This window comes from Caloenas nicobarica, chromosome 2, assembly GCF_036013445.1.
Source record: "Caloenas nicobarica isolate bCalNic1 chromosome 2, bCalNic1.hap1, whole genome shotgun sequence".
NCBI lineage: Eukaryota > Metazoa > Chordata > Aves > Columbiformes > Columbidae > Caloenas > Caloenas nicobarica.
The window spans coordinates 66944753-66968906 of record NC_088246.1 but is presented as its reverse complement, the minus strand read 5'-3'; the positions used below and the strand labels follow the sequence as shown (position 1 = coordinate 66968906).

The 24154-nt window shown below is 41.7% G+C and overlaps 1 protein-coding gene across 5 annotated transcripts; it reads right to left on the bottom strand.

Moving 5' to 3' along the window:
- Nucleotides 1-723: 723 nt before the first annotated feature.
- On the bottom strand, nucleotides 724-22963 carry ADNP2 (ADNP homeobox 2). Of its 5 annotated transcripts, XM_065629426.1 has the most exons (7): nucleotides 22515-22874; nucleotides 19791-19940; nucleotides 17387-17558; nucleotides 17060-17220; nucleotides 14188-14307; nucleotides 10334-10423; nucleotides 724-6017 (listed from the first exon to the last, which is right to left on the bottom strand). In XM_065629426.1, the coding sequence occupies exons 5-7, from the start codon at nucleotides 14293-14295 to the stop codon at nucleotides 3036-3038; spliced, it is 3180 nt and encodes a 1059-aa protein (XP_065485498.1). In that variant the 5' UTR covers nucleotides 14296-14307; nucleotides 17060-17220; nucleotides 17387-17558; nucleotides 19791-19940; nucleotides 22515-22874; the 3' UTR covers nucleotides 724-3035. The 5 variants fall into 5 exon arrangements, with proteins under 5 accessions (XP_065485498.1, XP_065485494.1, XP_065485496.1 ...); XM_065629422.1 differs by having other exon boundaries at nucleotides 17060-17558; XM_065629424.1 differs by lacking the exons at nucleotides 19791-19940; nucleotides 22515-22874 and adding an exon at nucleotides 22915-22963 and having other exon boundaries at nucleotides 17060-17558.
- Nucleotides 22964-24154: the final 1191 nt, after the last annotated feature.

The window sequence follows — 24154 nt, the reverse complement described above, 5'->3', positions numbered from 1 at the left end:
TCCATAGCAAAGTGCCAGAGGCATTTACCACACAGCCCACACACAGCCCTAGACAGGGGCTGCAGTACCTCTCTGGACTAACACTTTCTGACCAAATGACTTGGCACGTGAGAAACCTACAGCAAAAGCCTAGCTTAGTTAAAGCCACCGATTCAACCTGGCTGTTTTCAGGCTCCTTGGGCTTTTCTGAAAACCATGACCACACTGTGTCTCAGTCACTATTTTCACATTTCGAAATTCATCTGCTTTTTGTTTCGACAATCCTCATTTAATGACAGCAGGAGCATTTAGAGACAGCAAATTAGTTACAAGATTTAAGAACATCAGTGTCTAGGAAAACATGCAGTTGTCAGTATCTGAAATAATAAAAGATATTACTATAATGCACTAAGGCAGTGGTGTCAAAGTCACTTTCACCGGGGGCCACATCAGCCTCGCAGTTGCCTTCAAAGAGCCGAATGTAATTTTAGGATCGTCCATTTGGCCCTTTGAAGGCAACCACGAGGCTGATGTGGCCCCCGGTGAAAGTGACTTTGACACCCCCGCACTAAGGTCTACTTAAAGCATCTGGACCAGAGTTCTAGGTCTTACTTTCATGTCTTTTTAACAGGTATTCTGCACCAAAAGAAACTTTCACATCAAGTTCACTGAATATATTAAAAAGGGGCGGGGGAACACTAATCATTCGCACACACACCTAAGAAAAAATTAGAAAGCTGTTTTATTTGAATCTGTGAAACCGAAGTCCAATAAATAAAATGCTTAACATCACCAGAAGACACTATGTAGGAAAACTCAGGTAAGACTGGACTGCTCCGTGGGTGCCCCAAGGCACTGAAATGACTTCCCAGATACCCACCCTAAGCCACGCTGTTATTGTAAGAACAACCTTTAACTGTTCATGACAAGCCTTCCCCAGATGCTTGCTGCCAAATTCCTCCCTGCTGGGGTTTCACCAATACCAGCAGAACTACCCCAAAGATGACAGGGCTCACAGTATCAAGGTTTGAAGAGTGAAAATGAGTGGCTGGATTTCAGAACTTCTATAGAGCATCCCTCATCCTCACTCAGAGCCCTTCAAACTGCTTCATGAACTGTACTATGCCCAAATGTACCTATATACATTTTTTTTAATGAGCTATTATTAGGCTGTAGGAACAGACTGCTTCTTTGGGGTGGGGCATATGGAAAATCCCACAAATGGTGCTAATGTTTGTTCAATACTGCTATCAAATGGCTAGGGTTTTCCAAATAGCAGATTCTCTCAGTTTAAGTTAACTGTATGTTACATATATACCTTAAAATTCTTCGAAGTGATCAATATGCAAACATTAAGATTGTAGCCAAAATAGAATTTCAAACAGCTTACAGAACCTCAGGTAGACAGTCACTAAATCCTGCTTATAATATGCCCTTTTAGAAATGGCACAAAGAACAATCCTGTATCTGCTTTAAAAACTATTGCACGGGGCAAAAGTATGCTTACTACTTAGAAAACCAGAAATAATCTTGGGCATATCACCCTTTCCTTGTAACATTGGCACAAATGAGCTAACAGAAGAGCCCGCTCTTTTTCTTCTTCTTCTGGGAAAGAAGGGTGGGGAGAGGAGGATGAAGAAAAAATAATGCATATTATCAGTTATTATATAACTGGCTATTAATGAATATTGTAGGCACTGTTTCACAAGCCAGATGAAACCAAGTGTATCCAGAAAGAAAGGACAATAGTAAACAAGGCCTCAGTGTGGCCACCAGTACTGCAAGTTTGTTCTTCAACTCAAGTGAAGTAACAGGAATGCTAATCCATATTGATCAAGATAGTCTGTTTGGCTTTTATATAATTGTTAACTCTCTACATGACAATAAAAAAGATCACTATGTGACTATTATTGGTTCAGGTACTCAACACTTTAGAGGTTTGATGCTACCAATTCATCTTGTTTCAGTTTGTACAGTTTCTGACTCAAAAGACGTCAGGCCATACATTTAATTTGCTGGGGAGGATGCGCTGCTCTGTTACTACCTCATGCAACGGCAATTTAAAATAAAAAGCAGATGTTTCACCAAACTTTGGTGATATTTGGACAGAGCTTCTACAGGCAAGTGACGCGCACAGAAGCCATATACTCCACGTAACAAAGCAATGTGGCACTCTCCAAAGCAGTGGTGCTTTTTGAAAAATAAACCAAATGCTGCTACCAGGCTTTGAACAACAGGTATTTAAACAACCAGGCTTCAACACCAACAAAAACAGCAAATACTTCCGGTTAGCAAGATCTATTTAACAGATAATAACACAACCATTTCAAGTCAGTTAATTATAACACTTCAATAGGCACTCCCAAGCCCCTCAATCCCCATCATGTTAATACTACTTAGATACCACATGTCACCAGACTTAACTGGCATAGCTATTTTGACTGAGGAAAAAAAGGATTTCCATGTATTTTATTGCTATCAGTGCATTGGGAGTTTGAAGGGATAATGGATGTAAAGGCTACAATCACTTCTTCAGTAGATAAAACAAAAATAGGTTAAAACAAAATTAGGACTTAAAAATGCAAATAATCAAATAGATGTTTTTGACATAGTTTACCTCAGTATTTTAACCAACATTATACATTTTATTGTTTAGAAAAGATGATAACATTGCAGAAAAATAAAATAAAATTTGGCTTTAACAGGACAAATGTTTTACATGGTGGTATAAAAAGTGTAATGGGATCCAGGAGAGGAAGAAAGAGATTAGAAAAAAACAAAACCTAAAAACCACACACACACACAAAAAAAAATCACTACTCCAGAAAAAGTTAAAAGCTAAAACAAATTCCAGATGTGTAAGTCTAATGGTTTTAGCTTTTTCAAATACAGAACTACATGTGCCATTCACAATAAGTCACAACTGAACGAGACTTTCTGTACTTCTCTGCACCCTTCAACAGGCCAGTCTGCAAATCAAAACAAGTCATACTATAAACTGCTAAATTGGTAAGTATGCAATTATGGATTGCTTTTAGCGATTATAAAAAGCCTGTTTACATATCTAATGGTTCATCTTTTATATTCAAACTGTGCTTAATATTTTTCAGTTCAGACATACTGAAACCCAGCAGCACAGATGGTTTATAATTATTTATCGCCTTTAAGCATATATGCCTCCTTTTTCCAAAGAATGCTGCAACATCAATTTTCCATGCATATAGCAGCAAGGAAAGTAATTCCCTCTCTTTTTTAGAAGGATATGGCCTCTCATGAAAATAGTCTGTCAAAAACTGCTTTTGAGCCTCGTATGAATTGTGATCATACTGTTTAGGATCCACTGCGAGAATGCGAAGATCTTCACTAGAAAGAAGCTTCTTTATCTCAGTCCTAGTATTAATCTTTTGTCGTTTGAAAGGCACTACCCCTAAATTCAGTTCTCTTTCTGGTGACAGAGCTACGCCAGTACTTATGCTCAGAGGCTGCTGTTCCTTATTCCTTTGGTCTTCTGCATCAAAGCTGGGATCCGATTGCTTTCTTTTCACTAACAGAGAAACCTGCTTTTCACCATTCACAAACAGTAGCTCTTTCTTCTCAGTTCGCTCGAGCTGCATCTTCACGCTCGAGTTGCTGTCTTTGGGAGCACTTCTACAACGGAGCAAGTGTACAGCAATAGCTGTCAGAGTCATATTTCCAGTGTACACACCACAACAGTGGATGCACTTGAAAGCAGGAGACTTTAAAATTGTATGTACAGTTGGCATTATATGATGCCGCTCTTTCAAATGCATTTCATAGGTTTCTTTACTAACAAACGTACCAAAGCAAAAGGGACAGGTTAACACGTTTTTTTTGCATCTGTTGTTCACTTCTGTTGTCTGAGGTTTCACTTTGATGTAAACAGGGACAAGTGTCCTTGAATTTAGTCCAGCAAGCACTGCCAAATGTACTTCTCTTTCACCAATGTCTTCTTTTGGTAACACTGTACTGAAATCAAAGTGTGGAAATACAAGGTCACCCTGAGCATCGCTACCTAGTTGAAATCCTCTGTTGCTATAATCTGCATGTAACTGCTTCTTCCCATTGTGTATAGTTTTATTGTGCTCCACAAGGCTTAGTAAGTCATGGAAAGTAACTGTGCAAAACAAGCAAGCTAAGCCATGCATCAAGAGATGTTTCATGAGCTCTTCCTCACAGAGAAAACATTTACAAGAGAAACACCGGACTGTCTTTTCTGTCATCCACCTCAGAAAGGGTGCACAAGCTGCAAGTTTGTCAGGTTCTGGGCTTTCTTCCATTTTTACTTCACCATGTTTGTGGGCTACTGCCATGTGCACCTGGTAGACATTTGAGGGGAAAAGCTCATTGCAAACAGGGCAAGTCTTCCATTGCTTTGCCTGTCTGACAGCCTGACTTGTTTCAGGACCAGGTGGGGAGGTTTGCAATGATATACTCTGAGATGTTAGAACCACTGGAGGAGAGGGTGCACCAGCCGGTGACTGGGACAACTGAGTTACTGTCCCAGACTGCATTAATTGGATGGGCACTTGTGGTGGAGTAACAGTTGCTACTCCACCACCAGGAGGTACAGGCAAAGTAACAGAAACTGGGGCAAGTGTGTACGTAGGTATTCCATTAACCTGCTTACCAGTTGGAATCAACTGCCTAAGTATAGAACCTGCAGTCAAAAAAGTTGCATTTTGAGAAACTGCAGGTTGAACTGGCTGATTTACTGGCATGACTGCTGGGGCAACAGCTTGATTAAGCTGAAGAAACCCAGCTCCAACAGGCTGCCTGACAGGAACAACCCGAGAGGCAACAGGCTGATTAAGCTGGAGAACCCCTGATGCAACTGTCTGCGCCACAGGAAGGACGCTGGGACCAAGGGGTCCATTCACATTCCCAAGGGATTGGTTGATGGAGAGAACTCCCGATGCAACCGGCCGACTCATGGGGCTGATGGGCTGAGGCACAGGCAGCGTCCCAGCTGCAACCGGATCATTTATAGTACCAATGGGTTGACCAATAGGAAAGATCCCAGGCCCCACAGTTTGATTAAGAGGAAGAACTGCAGGGGCCACAGTTCTATTTATGGTTCCAACAGAGTGATTAAGTGGAACAGCTCCAGTCCCCACAGGCTGATTGAGGGGGAGCCCATGGGAAACAATGATAGGCTGGGATGGCGACGGCTGAATATTAACATTACTCTGACCTACAGAAAGATTGCTAGATACAAGAGTAACATGCGACGGGGTAACAACCGGAGCAGAAGTTGTATGTGGAAGGCTACCAGAGGCACTTGGAACAGTCAGTGACCTGACTGTGTTTTTAACTGGTTTTGGCTGCATCGCAGTCTGGTTTTGATTATTCTGTGGAAATGCAAGCTGGACACAAGAGGGAGCTGTGACGGAACCTGCTGGGGCAGCAGCAGGCCCTGCAGATGGAGCAGCCACTGCCACGCCTTGGGGAGGCTTTGGAGCAATATGCATCTGTTTCACCAGTCCTGGTTTCTTAATATGTTCTGAAATCACAGACCGAAGTTTGTTCTCAAGGTCTCGGTGTATTTCAGCTGTCAAGACATGATACATTAAAGAATCTGGGCTGTTTGCAGAAGCATTACATTTTTTACAGTAGTGCTCAATAGAATTCCCTTTACTTTCATCACGTTTCAGGCCAAAATACGTACCTATTAGGTTTTGAAAATGTTTTATCAGCACATGTTTCTTCATATTGTAATACAATGTGTCTGTAAATTGACATTTTAGACATGTAAAGTTTATGATGTCACTCCTGAATTGCTTCATGCCATCCAAAATGCTGACTGTATAGTTCTGTATTCTTTTATTAGATGAATGAAACATCCGGATATGTTTTCCCACTATTTTGGGATCAGAAGCAAATGCACATTTTGGGCAAGGAACCACCAGCTCCTGGTCCATTTCATCCTCATGGTAACGGTGCAAGTGATTCTTGAACGAAGTAAGCAATTTTGATGAGAACTTGCATAAACTACAGCAGTAGGGCTTTGTTCTGTACCTCTGCAAACAAAACAAAAACATTCACTTAGAAACTGCCAGTTTCTAAATCCATTACCTGTTTGAAAGTAGTCTGCACTATCACATGTCAAAAATGCATTAATCAGATGTATAGAATGTATCTCTTCGTTTTCATGGAAATCGGGGTTTGAAAAGCAGACTTAAAGCTTACATACTTAAAGAGAGAAACACTTGTGCCCTTTCTGCTTCTTTATAATTTATTAAAAAGTCTCAAGTGAGTTCACTTCTACAGTTCACAAGAAGTAATTCTGAAGCCTGTTTTCTAAAGATCGGAATCGCAGAACAAGCTAAGTAGTATTTGTTTGTCACAGTACACAAGAGGTGAAACCTTAGCAATTAGGAATAGCAGCCCTTTTAATACAATACTTTTAAAGCTTTATTTAGTTCAGGTCCACCTCCAATTTACTTGAGAAGATGAGAGAAGGGGTATGGAGCTTTTTTGTGTATTTCAATACTCTACCCTTTCCTGAAAGCTCTCCAAAAGTACCTCTACCAGAGCCACAAAAACCTAATTTTTTAAGAACATTCTTTTGGGACCGACACACATTATCTCAACATATTGGACATCCTATCACAGCAATTTCTTTAAGAAATTTCCTCTAGTACACTCATTATATAGCATATAGATTCTTCTTACTAAAGTATTTTAACTGTATAAAAAACTAAACTATCTTCCACTAAACTGTGGTTTGCTCCCTCAATTACACATCATTTGACAGCATTACTTTTCATGTTAACATTATTTGCTCTTTCCAAAAAACTGGAAGCCCTGTCAAACATTTTTTTCTTATCAACTTTCTAAAAAGTTAAGCCTGGCTCCTGCCAAAAACTATAGAATCAGTCACAGCAACCTCCAGGTGACAAATCTGCACTCTCAAACATCCATCCAGTGGAACTTGTCTCTTGCCTCAGATGTGTTTTTCACCCAACTGACTTCTGCCCCTTCTATGAGACACCATTCAAAGGGAACAGCAGCTGTTCCACCACTAAAGTATCCAGCCTAGCTAGATCACCCACATGTCACAGACATTGGAAAGAACTGTAGCAAGAATTTGTGCAGGTGGTTTTGTTTGTTTGTTTGGGGTTTTTTTTGTCATTTCATATAGTCATGAAGGTGCTGTCTATTACCAGGACTAAAACAGTCCCCAGATACTAACCAAAATCTAACCCCCAAATTAAAAAGACTGGGTCAGATAAAACCACTGTCTGGCTAAGGCTGCTGAGGGGTACACTGTGAAGGTTGTCACTAAATTATCCTCTACTTATGCTCTTTTGGTGTCTGGCCTCAGCTGCCAGTAAACAGCACCACAGCAAATTAGAAGCAGCTTCAATCTCACTTTTAAAATATACCAGGTAGAGAAAGGCCACTGACACTACTGAACTCATGAAGCACGCAGAGCATTATTAAAAGCTGCACCTCACTAGCAGGTGACAAAGAGAGGTGACTGCTTATTTTAATTTGTTGTCTGAGGCTTAGAAAAGCTTATATGCTTTTAAATACTGGGCCCATACACTCTCTATGTCCCTACACATACCCCATTTCTTGTTTGGGTCTTTCTGTCCCCACAAACCTATACCATAATATAATACACCGTCAATACTTCCTTGCTGCCAAGTCTGAACAATTGTTAGGTGCAGCAAGAACACTCTACAAGTAAGTGGTCCAAGTGTTTAACTAATTTACTATTGCATAGTAATGATGTTTTCACTTCTTATACAAACAAGCACTGCAGTATACCACCAAGAAGCCACCCCAGTACCTGCATACTGGTAAGTCTAGGGGAAATAATGTTCCATGCCTTCTCAGATCATTTATTTTTTGATGGAGGTAAAAATTATGAGATATCAGCAAAAGAAAAAAAAAGTTCCATACCTCAAGTTCTATCAAATTAAGACAAATCCTGAAGTCCCACTACTTAGCTAAAAAAAAAAAATCCAACAAAGTTGTTTCAGCAGAAAAAAAGTATATGGATGTTTGCTACTTTGATGTTTTCTATATGAAATGGAGCTCTTCCACACAGACACCTTAGAAAATAATTTTGTCAGCATGTTCTCCTTGTTTACACATCCAAGCTGCTTCTTACGTTTGCAAGTGCTACCAGAGTCTACTAATGACATCTCTGTCTCAGAAAATTTGACAAAAAAAGAATGCTAAGCCCCTTAGGTAAAATGAAGCGCCTTAGAGATTGACCAACACACAATCCTAAACTGTACAAATGGAATAAAAAAAGATTTAAAAGAGGCATTTAGTAAAACTTGATTAGCCTCACTCCAAAGAACATACCCCAGAACACAGTTAACACTTTCCACTGTATAGTCTCACATTCCCCACAATCTACAGACAAGCAGAAAGACACAACAGCCTTCAAAAACCAAAGTTCTTCCAGAATTATTAACGTGTCTCTGAAAAAAGTACTAATGGTAGAAACAACCAACTCATCTAAATAAACATCTTCTCCAGCCTACCAAGTTTCCTGTGTAGCTCAAACAACTTATATTCCCTTATGGTAACAACTTTGGAATAGAACATCCTGAAGGACCAACTTCTTTTCTCCCAAACCAAGGCAGCATGATGCCAAGATATGTGAATGATATATATGAAGAAACCATGGTTTCATAAAGAAAATGGACAGCAACAAGTTTAGTATACAAAAAATACAGCTTGGCAAATCTGTTCCACAGCAACCCATTATAAACTCTACACTGAAGTTCATTAGATGAGATTCCAATCTTGTTTTTCAGACAGATATAGATACTATTGGTCATGCTGACCAGCTGAGTCAGAAGATCCCCTCTCTAGTGCATGATTTTTAGTTCTTTTCCATTTTCACAGAAATGGCTAATCATTTTTCCTAAAGGATTGTGGAAGGAATACAGAAAAAAACCACCATCGTAAGTTTCAGACAGGAAGCTTCACTTGCTCTGTCTTCATCCTCTTCTTCCCTGTTTCATGTCTGCAGAGAAGGGGTACCTCCCCTGCTCATCTAATACAAAAGATCTCCAACACTGTTTAGTCTGAAGGCAGAGAAAAAGGGGAAAAAAAAAAAAAGACAATCAGCAAGGCTAGAGCTCAGGTAACACGCTGACTGGAGTCAGGAGACCTAATAAAGGAAGTTTTTCACGTGTATTAAGAAGAAATAAAAAAAGAATAAGTATCTAAAAAAAAAAAAGATACCATCATAACCACTAACAGGATTTCATTCATCTAAACCAAAGGTAACCTTGGCTGAAGGTAACCGTGAACCTTATCTGAAGTGGCAGTAACAGGCTGAATGCAATCTGTCTTTACAGACCTAGTCAAACAACAAGTCACATTTGACTTTTTCATCCACAAATTCATGTGAACAGATGAACATCCAGTCTTAAATGCATGAACCCAACTTCAGGAAAGGAGAATTAGGAGACAAAGCAGACAAAGGTCCTGAAGAGGGGGAGGGATCACTTCCTCCTAAATGACAGTTTGGCAAAGATTGTGTTTGGTTAGCCTGTACGCTGAGGACTATTAAACACAGCTATCGCACTTGGCAGCCTCAGTTTGTTTTAAATATGGTAAAGGCAGACTAAAAAAATCCTGGCAAGCCACCACAACCCTATTCTAAACCATCACCTGTTGATTGAGGATGAAAACAGCAGACCCACCACTGCTGACTTGCTGTTGACAGGCCTTCCTCATGAAAGCCATCAAGAGCCCTAAGACTCTTCGGTAAGACTGAGAAAAATACTACCTTTTCTTCTGGAGATACTCCTATGGTCTACATAGTATCTTAAAAACTTGCTAGAATATAAAATTTGTTTTGTTCATCTCAACTTTGCCTTTCTTGTAGATTCTAGCTTCACATGAGATTCCAGTTATACAGAACTCAAAGCTGTTTCACGTGCATAAATCAACTGCAACCCTAACCCAAGCCGCTAAGGATAATTTCAGCTTAATCCACTCACATCTATGCAATTGCATTTTCACCCTTCCAATGAAACAAGCAGCATTTTGTATACAAGAGCATGTTAAACCTATGCAACAGATTAAGCTAAAAAGGCAGAACATCAGTGTGACATCTCATATATTGATGTTCAAGGTTGTATCCTTAAAACAGCATGTACAATCCCTATAATCAGATGCATTACAGGGAAAAACACAGATGAAAATTTTTTCCCCAATTAGTAGTTAAAGCTATTTAACTAGATGTTAAAGCTTTTTTTTTTTTACCATAAAAAGGTGCATTTTAACTTTTCCAGGACTTCTGAAAATCAGAAACTCCACATGCACATTTACCCAGAATTTCTAACAAAAATATACATACCTTCCTTTTGCCCACAGATTCCCAAGGAGAGACATCACTCCATGAAGTGTTACAAAAGTGTTTTTCACCTGGGTCAAAACTTTCAAGATTCTAAAAGAAAAAAGAAAACATGAAATAATCTGCTTTTGCAGTCTGTTCTAAATACAATAGTCTCAATATAGAGCAAGGAAAAAGGAAAAACCACAAAGAATGAAAGTCCATACAGCATTCAGATACACATCTTGAAACTCAGTTCAAAGAAATTACTTCTTTCACCTCTCTTTATTTTACCTCAAATGCTTGTTCATTTGACTGCCTTGTAATATAAGAATTCTGAACACTACATAGTTATTGAAAATAATGTAAGAGTGAAAATATTTACCCTTTAATTCCATTGCTTCTAGCCAAGTTCACAGCAAATACTGGAAGACATTTTCTCCCTCCACCTTCCTCCTCCTAAATCTGTATTATTTCACTATTTACTTCAATTCATTAACTTACCACTATGGTTTATTTTGCAACAGGTTTTGGTATTAAATCTTTATAGCATTGCTATGCTTTTAACTTGAAAAAACAAAGACATTCCCAGAAGCTTATTTCAAAGAGCAGCAGTATTTTTCCCCAAGCTATAAAAGCAACAATATTATCACGTCTGGAAAAACCGTGACAGGGTAAACACCTTTCCTTACAGCATTCTTCTCATCAATCCCATCGGAACAGTTTATGTTCCTCAAGCCAAAGCCAGCTGCTACTCTAAAAAAAATCTTAAGTTCTTCTCCAATTTTCTGAGGCTAGCACATACCCAAATGCCAACGTAGTGAAAAAAATAACTAGATTCCTGTTTGACAGGCATTTCTGAATACTCGAGGCTAGGTTCGATAGCACACTACAGTGTTTTAGATGAAACACAGGCTATGAATCCAGGCTTAACCCACAAAACTAGCATTGCTTCCTCCCCACACACACTCTCCTTGCCTTTCACAAACCCCTCTTCACTCAAAATTCTGCAAGATGCTTAGAGGGTGTCTCTGCACCAAACCCCACTGGAACAGCAGATGCACACAAGAAAAACCATTTAAGATCAGATCACCTTCAAGAGCAGTGCAATTCATAAATCTAATAGTTTGTGGTAAAAAAAACAATGCAATATTCATGTGAAATTTACAAGCAACACAGAATATACTGAGCAACACAAAGATACAGCTTCTAGCAGTCAAACAAATACACAATCCTACCTAATGCAGGCTCAGTTTCCACTAGGCTCCTGTCCACACCATGCAAATGTGAGCATCCTTGTGTGTATAACAGATTATAGTGAGCCAGAAAAGCATGCCAGTGACAATTTGATTTAAATGAAATTATTCAAGAATTTAGAAAAATGTAGCTAAGTTTCCAATAAGTTTTCCAGCTTTTTCAACCCGCACATTTCCTTAAGGAGAATCCTGAAGAGCTCAGTGCAAAAATAAACACCTTCCATTCCAATCAACATCTAGGCACAGAATAAAACATCTATTTGCCCTTCGGTCAAACCTTCCTTTAAAAAAAAAAAACACACACACAAAACCACCACCTTAAAAAGATCCCTTGTATGGAACAAGAGAAATCCCACAGCCTTAGAGAACACAATGCTTTGCTGTTAAAGAGACTCAAGATTTACTAACAATTCTTCAGCTGAAGCACTGGAGTGAATTACATACTGTTAAAAGTTTTCTTGAAGTTTATGGCCTATCCCAAACATGTTCTGCTTTTGGTTTGAGTACGGTCCACCAAGAGATGCTCCTAGACCTGAACATCAGACAGTAAGTCCGGATCATTTTGCTGAAACAGGTATTTCCCGCAAAGAAGTATTCACCAATGAAGGACAACCATTCTTACCACTACAATTCGTGTTGCAAACAGCTACTCTGAACTCTTCCTTTCAGAGATCCACACTGACATTGCAGATGCAAGCTTTGAGAGGTTAACTTGGTATACCCTTCCACATTTCTCACTTGGAAGAGGGAAGGAAAACACGAGCAGGAAAAGGTGACAAGAATCCACTTGGTCTCCAGGCTCCAAAGAGATACTAGTTGTACGTGAAATTCCTTCACCTTCCTCATAAACTACTGTGCATTGTTGTGCCTTATTAGAACCGTCTAAGATCAGTTGTAAGACCAGATAGCAGGTAAGTTTGTATCACATAATTTCATACCATTTCCTAAACTCTCCAGGCTCCTCACAATGACAATGTCTAGAAACCAATATTTGAAGGGAGAGAGGAAAAAACCCCACACCACATCAAGCAACTATACCTTAAGCTAATTCTCACATATTAAAATATCACACACGCTAGTCTACCAAAAAGAAATACTATCATCAATATGAGTCAAGTACAAATCAAGCTCAAAAAAACCATTCTTCTTGCTGCTAAAGTCACACTAAAACCAGTCCTAGATTTCCTGTAAAAAACACAAACCAAACTGAACTTATGAACTTGGTTGATGGAGAATTATTCGCAAAAAACTAAAACAGTATTTTTTTGGCCCACATGTCATAGAGCTTTTTCCCAAATGGAAATGTTACCTGGGTTCCTCACCATTTATCAGAAATGAAACAAAACCAACCAAACACACACCAACCCCACCCCCCAAAAAACCAACCAAACACAAAACACCTTATTCTCATTCACCATTAAACCTCATAATGCAATCAAAAAGTTGCACTGCAATCAATTTCATAGCAAAAAACCTAGGATCATTAAAACATTTCCTTGTCAAAGGGTCAAGACAGAACAGCTTCTGATTTAGAGGTTTAGTTACAAAACAACATACAACACAAAAACAGTAAAAAAGGGAAATTACTAGACAAATACATCTTTTCCTGAGGCCTTGTAACATTTATTTAGATATAGCAAACGTTGTTCAACTGCAATAACCAAGAATGTTCCAGAATTAGTTATGCCTGTAGATCTTAAGCACGTTCTAATTGTTTACTTACACAGTTTCAGAAAAAGTACCCCAGAAGACACAACAGGGCCCCTACAGAGAGTTAGCTAACTTTAGCACCATCACACAAAATTAACCTAAACTCTTGGCTATGGTCAATGTGAAGTCATGAACATACCGAACGGCCAAAAAAGCCTGTGTACCAGCTGGCTGAAACACACTGCTATTTATTTAGCCACTAAGCTGCATTACTGTGTTTGCACTTTTTCTGGTATTAGTCTTGCCAATCTGATGGCGTGAATTCCTCCTGCTTGTTGCACAATAGTTTCTCCTCACAGCAGCAACAATGGTACTAGGTTCACCTTGATCATCCCAGTACACTTACATACACTTCTGATGAAGAACTGAACTACCACTCAATAAAACAAGTTTGATGTTCTTCCCTGGACACAAAGTTTAAAGGCCTGCAACAGGATTACTGCATCTAATTGCTTGTCCATTTTCACAAACACTGACAATTCGCATATCCTTCAGAGGTTTGCCCTTGATATGTGATGTGAGAGAATTTAATGCCTTTTAGTAGACTCAAGTCTTCATTTGCTTGTGATTTTAAAAGAATTACAGAAATATTTATGTGTAGTACACAAATAACATTTCATTAGTCTGTGGTGTTCTGCTAAAGCTGTACTGTTTCCTTTTGTTGAAATATTACTAATAGAGAATGCAGCACCATCTATAACACATCTTGCTGAGAAATAGTTTCTTTCAATGTTATGGACTAAAATACTAAATTCCACACCTGGCATACAAGTAGCCAGTCAGCAGTAATCCTTCAAGTAAATACCCCACCATGAAGATCTGTGGAAGAGGAGTATCATATATACACTAAAAAGTGAATATTTTCCAAGGGTTTACATTTCAGACTGGTTTACATTATTTCAAATGCTTTACCTTCAACAATTCCCTGCAGCTTTCAAGCCCAAGATCCACAAGAATGCCCTTCACCTTTTTTCGAGCCTTCCTGATATTATCAAGATTTTGAACAGGAATTTGAAACATTTTGCACTTTTCCTGAAAAAGAAATACAAAACACTGATGGAATACTTGAACACAGCCACTTGCATTTAACAGTATTAAAACAAAAAAAAGTATTCCTGAAAACCCAAAGGCCTTAAGCCAAAGAATCACAGAATGTCAGGGATTGGAAGGGACCTCAACAGATCATCTAGTCCAATCCCCCTGCCAGAGCAGGAACACCTAGATGAGGTTACATAGCAATGTGTCCAGGCAGGTTTTGAATGTCTCCAGAGAAAGACTCCACAACCAAGAAGAGCCTGGCCTCATCCTCGTGACACTCACCCTTTATATATTTATAAACATTAATGAGGTCCTGCTTCCTGTCCTGGTTTTTGATTGGATAGTTAACTTCCTTCCTAGTAGCTGGGATGGTGCTGCCTTTTGGATTTAGAACAAGAATACTGATGTTTCAGCTGTTGCTAAGTAGTCAAGGACTTTCCAGCTTCTCATGCTGTGTCAGGTGCACAAGAAGCTGGGAGGGGGCACAGCTGGGACAGCTGATCCAAACCGGCCAAAGGGATATTCCATGCCATATGACATCATGCTCAGTATACATTTTGGAGGAAAGAAGGGGGTGGAGTGATGGTGTTTGTCCACCCAAGTAACTGCTACATGTGATGGAGCTCTGCTGTCTTGGAGGCGGCTGAACACCTGCTCACCGATGAGGAGAATGAATTCTTTTGCTTCGCTTGTGCTTTACCTATTAAACTGCCTCTATCTCAACCCAAAAGCTTTCTCACTTTTACTCTTCTGATTTTCTCCCCCTTCCCACAGCATAAGGGGCATGGGAGAAGGAAGTGTGAATGAGCAACTGCAGGTGCTTAGCTGCTGGCTCACATTAAACCACAACACTTCCTCTTAAAGGAAACAATCTCAATTGGGGTGGAAATCCTTAATGTTTCTTCTCTCCTACCTAGACAAATATCTAGACAATTTTTTTCTTCTTTCAGATCACTTTGTGTCTATATGGTAGCTATGCTGTGGTTTTCTGTTGGTTTCAGGTTTTTTGGTTTTGGTTTATTTGTTTGGTTGGTTTTTGGGGGTTTTTTTGGTAAGAAAACCTGAATACCAGAATTGTACTAAGTTCTATTCAGAAAATTACTGCCATCTCATTTAGGAAGGCAGAATTCTACACCCTTCACCTTGAATGTTGGAGTCAAGATGAGAAGCCTCTGTAATAATTTGGTTTGTTGTCATGTATGTACATGATTCAAACATGACTGCCAGCAAAACCTAAATTTCCTGCAGAAGTTTCTGCTGCTGTAAGCTGATATGGACTTTGGCATAAAATAAGGTACTAAAAAAAAAAAAAAAAAAATCAGTGCAGTAGAAACAAAATGTGATTCACATATGGCATCGATAGCTAAATATGCCAAAATGTGACACTATTTGTAAATACCCATATGCTTTCAGGTCTCCTCCTCTGAAGAAATTCACATAGCTCTATCACCTTTGCCTACTCCAGGACATGGATTTATACCCTACCCTGCTCCCTCCATCAAGCTGTGATTATGGAGCAGATCATCCTGAGCGCCATCACACAGCACATACAGGACAACCAGGTGATCAGGCCCAGCCAGCATGAGTTTATGAAAGGCAGGTCCTGTTTAACTGACTTCCTTCTGTGAGAAGGTGACCCACTTAGTGGATGACGGAAAAGCTGTGGCTGTTGTGTACCTGGACTTTAGTAAAGCCTTTGACACTGTCTCTCACAGCATTCTCCTTGAGAAACCAGCTGCTCATGGCTTGGATAGCTGTAGTCTTTGTTGGGCAAGAAACTGGCTGGGCTCAAAGAGTTGTGGTATGATAGCTGGAGTTCAAAATACAGAGGAGGATGACAACTAAAGCAAGATTATTATAAAGACAGATTATCTGCTGCGGGTCACCTATATGAAGGGTTGTTGCAGTGTGGTTGCGCAGCTGTCTAAAGCACACCACCAGGAAGAGTCCAGCACTTCCCCAACAGCTAGGCTTTCATCACTCCCATGCAGCTGGGCTATGCATGCATCAGCTGCTTATCTTGAGCTCCAGTAGATCATAAGGTAACCCCACAGGCTTAGCTTATCTTCAACTCCCAGTGTGTTAAAGGTATCCCCATGGGCTTAGCTCCAGATTATGGCAGAATGCAATTTAGACTGAGATTTAAGAAATTTAAAAGGGCACAGAATACAACAAAACTACCCTGCACTGAAAAAGGTCACTGTGAGCTTCACAGGTAATACTTTGTTCTTAAACAGCTGGCAGAAGACCCAAGAGAGTTTAAAATATCTCAGTTCTTATTGCTAAACAATTTACCCATCCAGGACAAGTTCTAACAAATAGAAACAGAAAAAATAAAGAAAATTCCCAAACAGTACTTCAGCGTTGATTGTCCTGAATATCTTGAAAAGCTTCTTAAAAAAAGCATGTTCATTGTCAGCATTAAATTTTTGCCTTGAAAGGCAAGACTTACCTCTAAACAGTTGCAAAAACCTGTCCCACATAAAACAGAAGCTACTAGTAAGCCTCACCAAAAGGAAAAAAAAAACCAAAAACCACAAAACCAAACCAAAACAAACCAAACCAAAACAAAAAACCCAAAACGAAACAAACAAAAAAACCAAAAAAAACACCCCCAAAAAACCAAAAACCACAAAATCGCCCAACTTTTTCTACTCTGTATACCATTACATAAGAAAAAAAACCACCTTAATTTATGTACGGAACATACAATTGAGGTTTTTTAATTAAAATTAAAACAACTCACATGCTATTCTCCTCTTCTTCTCCCCCCAAAGGAAAGGTGCCTACAGAGAAACGGAGAGGGAGCCCCATTTGACAGATGCTGGTCTTGTTTTCTAGTATTTTTTAGTAGTAATGAGTCTGGAAGGCATTCTGATACCATTGGGTTGGATGTGGAACACGAACCTATACAGAATGGAATAAATCAGAGTAACTAGTCTGCCATTCTATCAAATCCAAGGAGTAAAATTCATGTTAAATCCTCTTTTTAAAGTGAAGTCAACCAGGAATTTGTGTAGTCTCTGGTTAAAGCTTTCTGATCAGTCCCTCTGGGATAGCAGGTTACGCGCACCAACTCCACTGCAGGTAACAAGAGAGCTGACAGGATGTCACCATGCTCAGATCAGCCAGGAGATGTGGTTCAGTATGTCAGGCTCCACTGGAAACTGTTCCTCCATCTCAGTCCTTTAACTGATACACCGATGCTGCTGAAGAAGGTGAAGCAGACATTTCTTGAGGCATGTCTATCTCATAAAAAAGAAACATTAGTCTACAAAGGTGGTATAGCATGTAACAGCCATGTATCTCAACTTTTCTTAACCAGTAACCTTTCTGAAATAGAAGTCATTAATCCAGGAAAAATTTTTAAAAAACCCACCCAAACAAATAACAACAAAACAAAAAAACCCCACAACAAAAACTTGAATACAAATTACTTATTTTCCAGTTTTCAAGTAGCTGGTCTTCAATCAAAAAATATTTATATCTCTGTATCACATGCAAGGTTATTCAGCTGGTCTTTTTAACAAACAGCTTGGGAATAATACTCTAAGTTACTCATGTAACATTCTCTGTATCCATTAGACCAACAATGCCCCATCATAAAGGTCACAAAATTTCAAGCTTATTCCCCCAAGCCCTCAGGTTAATTCACTGATTACTATACAGTTTATTATCCATACTCTTCCACTACTAATTTATTTTTTATTGTATTTTTAACATTCTTCACTTTAGCTTGCACTTTCTTTCCATGCATAACTACAGTTAATCTCTAGTTGGTATGCATCCCATTCTTAACTAGCAATTCAATATGAAAGCACTACAGTAAAGTTAAACCTGAGTTACTCTAGCCCAAGAGTCTTCAACCTTTTACCCTGTTGGCAACGTAAAAAACAAATTTATCTTAAACTACTTTTAACTGTAGTTTCCAAAAAAAGTTATAATCTATTGAGTTTTCACCAACAGTACCTTTTCATTAACCAAACCAAAGCAAGTTAACAGCAAACTAAAAGACTCATTGCAGCAGGAGATGTCTCAAACTTGGTTCTAAAAAGGTAATTCAACTCTTGCTCAGGCATTTTATCCATGAATCTATTCCTGCATTTACTGTTCACTTAGGTAACACTTCTATAATGGTAGAGCGAACTGGAGTTCTATGCAACACTAAAGGTTCCCTTCACTTCCACAACATTTGTAATCATATACATCCAACTACACTCCGCTTTTCAACAAACATCACAGATGCAACTCTTCTCTTCCAAGTAGTACTGTAGTATTTTAATACTAGTCTAAACAACAAGGCAACAGTCTGGACAGCATCTTCCTAGTCAAAGACAAACACTACTAGTTTGCAAAGTAACTATCCTCGATTATAATTTCTCTGCATTCAAAAAAAAAAGGCAAAAAATACTAACATTGCACCACTTCAAAGTGAGAAGTCACCACAAAATGAAAAGTTCCTATTTGCTTTCCTTTTCGTCTACTTCTTAACATTCATTCACTGAGGAAAGGACCTCAAGAGGTCACCCAGCCCAGACTCCTATTCCAAGCAGGCTCAACAATGAATTGCAACCTGGGCGCTCTGCACCTTGGCCAGTAAAGTCTTGAGAACCTCCATGGACAGAGGTTCGACAGCCTCTCTGGGCAACCTCCTCCAGCCATGCACTGTGCTCACAGTGAAAGGTTTCTTTCTTCCTTAAATCAAATTAGCATCATTTGTGTCCCTAAGGAAACTAAGCAACCAAACTAAATATGAAGCTGGTATGGAGCTGAAACAAGGAAGACACACAACTGTGCCTTCCACATGCATGCAATACATCCGCAAAACCCTGCAGTAAACTAGATAATCAAGCATTTTTAGAGATTTCAGGAAAACAGGTAAATACAGAGAAACCCTATCCACAAAAGGCTGCAATGTAACCCTTTTTAGACACCAGATAATCTACACAGAAGACAGATCTCCAGACATGCTCCTAGGAAGCCAGCCACTAGTCCCTTGCTCACAGAACCACTTATAGTAGATAAATCATGAAAGGCTTATGGAATTTTGTCCTTCCGTATTATCTGCTTCAGAAATTCAATCTTTTCTAGTTTTTATACCTTTTTATCTAGTAAACTGTGATTAGCGAGTAAGTGTGGAAGACGTTTTTATAAAGACTTTCAGGTTTGGGAATATTTGAATGGCAAGTATTTTTAAAGATTTGTTTACCAACTTGTATTTCAGCAGTTATCGGGGCTGACACGCACCAATGAAGAATTCTTGATTTTCCTTTTTAGTAAACAACAAATTAATTCAATTTTAGTTGAGAAAACATTAACTGCTTCATTCCTGAAAACCCACCTAGACATGAGTTCAGCTTGGCCATGCTGCCTTTACTCTCATCACTTTAGTTTTGTTTCTGATTAGCTTACAAGCCCTCCAAGAAGTCATACCTAGATATCTGTTTAACTGCGTATTACACGGTCGGCTCCGTTACCTGGATTCTTATCTGTGCCTTCTGAGAAAGGCCTAACCGGATTTAAGAGTATGCTGACACCATCAAAGCCTTTGGAGGCAGAGGGAAGAAATGCATATAGCTTCCTATCAACTTCTCTAGGTGTTTTAACATCTCTGAAAGATTTAATTCCTGGAAAGAAAAACAGTTAATTGATTAGAATGGATACCATTCTTGTTTATTATTTTATTTGTTGTAAACTAAAATTAAACTGACTACATTAAAAAAGTAATTAGTAAAACTTGTTAAGACTAGTTCTGGTCAACAAAATAACGCTACTTCATCTTCTTAAATTCCAAATTCTATCCAAGTGCAACTTAATAGAAATCTACTTTTTGTGCAACTAAATCAGAAACCTTTAGGGGTCTTGAATTATAAATCTTTTATATTGACAATTTTCCTATTTTCTTGGCTATAAATCACATACCCATTAAAACAGTCACCTAATCCAAAGATGACCATCATTCAGTATTTGCTACCACAGTAAAAATCATTAAGATATATGATCACATGGATAAAGATCCAGCGTATCAAACTGCATCTTATCCAAGAAGCCAAATCAGAACAAGTTCAGATCGCTAACTTCAGCTACTGTGGTTTGAATAACTGCTGTGATGCTTCATTAACACGCAATCAAGTTTCTGTTACCCAAGACTAATTAGAAGGGACTACACCATTCAAACTCACAGAGCCTTCCGAGAGCAGTTGTAACTCACACAGAGCTTGACCCCCCAAGCAGAACCCAAACTCATTCCAGATGACTTGAGCATTTATGTGGACCCTACTCAACCCCACAGGACTCATCAGCCCCATGCATATGTGTGCAGAAGAGTCATACACAGAGCTCGGCTCCCCTAAGAACACCACCACCTGTGTTTGTACCACACTGGTCAGCCTGGTATGACTCAAAGATGCTTCACACAGATGCACAGACCAATCCACAGCACAGATAACACGTGACCCAAATAATTCAGCAAGGAGACAGAACTCAAAAACATAAGCTGTGCTACAGGTTTCAGCAGAAGTGTTTAAACACAACCCAGCTCTACCAGCATTCAGCAAGACAACCCAAACCAAGGATTTCCCAGTGGTAAAACATAAGGCATTAAAAAACTGTGTTTGTGTCCTCTTCACTGCGTCTCAAGATTTGCTATAATTTAGGGGGAGTTTTGTTGCTGGTTTTTAACAAAATTTTCATGAAATGAATACTAGAATTACAGGTCTTATTACAGTTTGCCTAAATATTGCTCTAAAGAAATCCTCTTGTTCAAAATTAAACTGAAACTTATTAAGGGAGCACTAAGACATCTAGAATATAAATTGGATTTGGGATCCCAAGAGAGAATCTTCGTAAGTATTTCATGGTAACTCTTTAAAAGTTTTAGGGGTTCAAATACATATTTTTTATTATAGAAGACTGTTAAGGAAAACAAATCATTTCCCCCTGAATAGTTTACCTGTCAGAACTTAGGTATTTATTAGTTGAAATTGAGTTGTTCATAAATTTGACAGTACAGAACTATAAATTTCTGCAGCAAAAATCAAATACCTATCTTTCACTCCATTCACAAATCAGAACAAAAAGAACTTCACACTACCTGTTATCAAGCACAAGGCAAGCATATTCGAATGGTTTTAATTATTTGCATTGTACAGGTTACATTTGTTTACATTATTCATTTTCAAAATGTATTCATTGCTGAAGTACCACAAGAATATTTAACGTAGTTTTGCATTCCACTAAGACTTTAGTTCTAATTTTGCATGCATACTATTCCCGTGCACATTGCACTTTTCCATAAGATGTTTCAAATATCCTGTATTGTCTAGAAGTAATTAAGATTTTTCATCCACAGACTTTGAGACAACTTGTTGACTTGGTCCCTTAGAACTTCCATCGCTTAAGTATTGATGGAAATTTAAAAAAAAAATATATATGGTCCTAAACAGCTGCTTAGTAAACATCAGTCGGAAAGCAGTGAGTCTTCCCTGTGTTAAACAGCCTCACTAGGCTCATTTCCACTTTCGATCCCCGGGCAGTGACCGATCGCCTCCACCAGGGAAGGGGGATCGCTGCCCCGGGGCGGCCCGCAGGGGAACGGGGCGGACACCGTTGTGCGAAACGAGGTACGGCGGGCACGCCCGGCCCCGCCAGCGAGCCCGCCCGGCCCCGCCAGCGAGCCCGCCCGGCCCCGCCAGCGAGCCCCGGCACTGCCCGCCCGGTGCCCGCAGGGGAGCTGGTAGCCCCGGGCCAACACCCTCGGGCCTGACAGGAGTCGTCCCCGCCCCGGCCGCCTGGAGCGGTTCAGCCACCGCGGGGCTTCAGCAGAAACGCCTCCGGTGCCCCCAAGTGCTTCGCGGGCCGGAGAATCGAAAACTCCACGGGGGGTTACAGCCCCCAGCAGTGCCCCGGGCTCCCGCCTCCCCGGACCCACCCTGCCCGCTCCCAGGCGAAGCGCACCAGCCCCCGGCGACGTGCAGCCCGGGCTTCAGCGCCCCTCCAAGGCGCGCCGACACGGAGCCCAGCTGGGGAGCCGCGCTGCAGCCAGCGCTCACCGACGCCCGCCGCCGCCGCGCCGCCCCTGCGGAGCCCGAGCCCGCCCCGCCCACGCCCGCGACCCCCGTCCCCGCCTCCCCGCGCCCCCAGGGCCGGGCCGCCTGCGAGCGCCGCCTGCCGGCGCCGCCGCCTCACCCCGCTGCACCTACCCAGCCAGGCCGCAGGGGGAGCCCGCCGCCGCTCTGCCGCCTCCTCGCCGCCGCCTCTCCTGCCGCCGCCGCCGCCTGCCGGGTCGCGGGCCCGCGCCGCAGCCTCCGCCTCCCGCTCCTCACAGCGCCGGCCCGGCCGCCGCCTCGGCCGCCGCGCCCCTCCCGCGCCGCGCCGCGCCGTGCCCGCCGCCCCGCCCCGCGGCTCCTCCTCCTGCGCCGCCGCCTGCTGCCGCGCTCACTCCGCGCACCGCGAGGGCGGCGGCGGCAGCATCAGCACCGCGGGACCTCGGGACCGACCTCGGCTCAGCCCCCGCGCGCAGCGCCCGCCGCCCCGCGCCCGCTCCCCAACCTCCACCCGCTCCTCATCGGAGCCAGAAAGAGAAAATGGCGCTCGATTTACCCCAGGAAGTGACGTCGGCGCTCATTTGCATGCCAGGCAGCCAGCCAATGGGAAGAGACTTGGGCTGGGGCTCCCATTGGCTCCCTAGGGGAGCTGGGCGCGGTTGGGGGCGGGGCCTCAGGTGGGGGGCACCTCCCGCCCCGGGACCCACCTGTGCCCTTGTCACCTGCCGCTCCCGCCTGCGCCCGCCAGGGGCACCACAGGGGGCTCTCGCGAGAGCTGGATGCGTGACGTCATGCTGGAGTGGGAGGAGCCTGATGACACCTTCCCATCACATGAGGTCACCACGTGACCACTCAGCAGCCACCTCCTGGTTTGGGTGGAATGTTGGGTGAAGCCTCATTTGCTTCTGCTGGGGGCTGGAGGCCCCGCCCACCTCCACCAGCCAATAGGACGAGGGAGGCCTGGCAGCCAGGCTTCCCATTGGAGGAGGCCCCATATGTCACAGCTGACACCATCCCATCCTGGTGTTCCTCTGCCAGGCCTGGTGGCCATGGTGGGGCTGGGGCTCAGGGTGGCCGGGGTGGCCTGGTGAGGAGCTGCGGGAGCCGGGATGTGGGTTCTGGGCCGTGATCCCCATGGGACACCCCTACTGTGATGTTGTGTGGGCGTGTGGTGGTGTCATGCCCATGGCACTGGGAAGCGTGGTGGTCTGGTGGAAGGTGCATCTCCTTAGGTTGGTCCCTTGACCTGTGTCTAACAGATGTCTCCATGTCAAGCAGAAAACAGAGCTCTGACTCCTGCCATGATGGCAGATTGTTTCTACTGAACACAAGATGGAAACATAGTCGATCCCCTGTGCTGGCAGGTAACAGCCATGCCACAAGGACCAAGACAACTGGTCACATAAGCAGTGCGGCCACACCTGGTGTGGCTCTGTGGCCAGAGCAGGCAGGAGGCGGCTCATGGCAGGGGATGCACTGCGGTGGAGACTTGTGGGGCCATGTTGGATCCCATCCTTGGCACACCAGGACCTACTCCTTACCAGCCCTGCCATCTCCCGGGCACAGCTTTTCAGGCTTCCACCTCCCCACAAGGTAGTCCTGGCCTTGCTCAGGCCATTTCCAAAGGGTTCACAAACTAATTACTTCAACTAGTGTTTCTTTAAGTGTTCACCATGTGAATGACGTACTCATTGCATGGAAACATAGGGGAATTTTGCCACTAGCCTTGGTATCTCACTCTTGTCTACATATAGCTTATATCATAGAATCATAGAATAGTTTGGGTTGGAAGGGAC

Bases quoted from the DNA above. Each gene is read 5' to 3' on its own strand.
- ADNP2 (XM_065629424.1), bottom strand. From the start codon at position 14,295: ATGTTTCAAATTCCTGTTCAAAATCTTGATAATATCAGGAAGGCTCGA. The intron at 10,424-14,187 runs GTAAAGCATTTG...TTTTTCTTTTAG, and splicing joins GCTGCAGGGAATTGTTGAAG to AATCTTGAAAGTTTTGACCC. The intron at 6,018-10,333 runs GTATGTATATTT...TTTTGTTTGCAG, and splicing joins AATCTGTGGGCAAAAGGAAG to AGGTACAGAACAAAGCCCTA.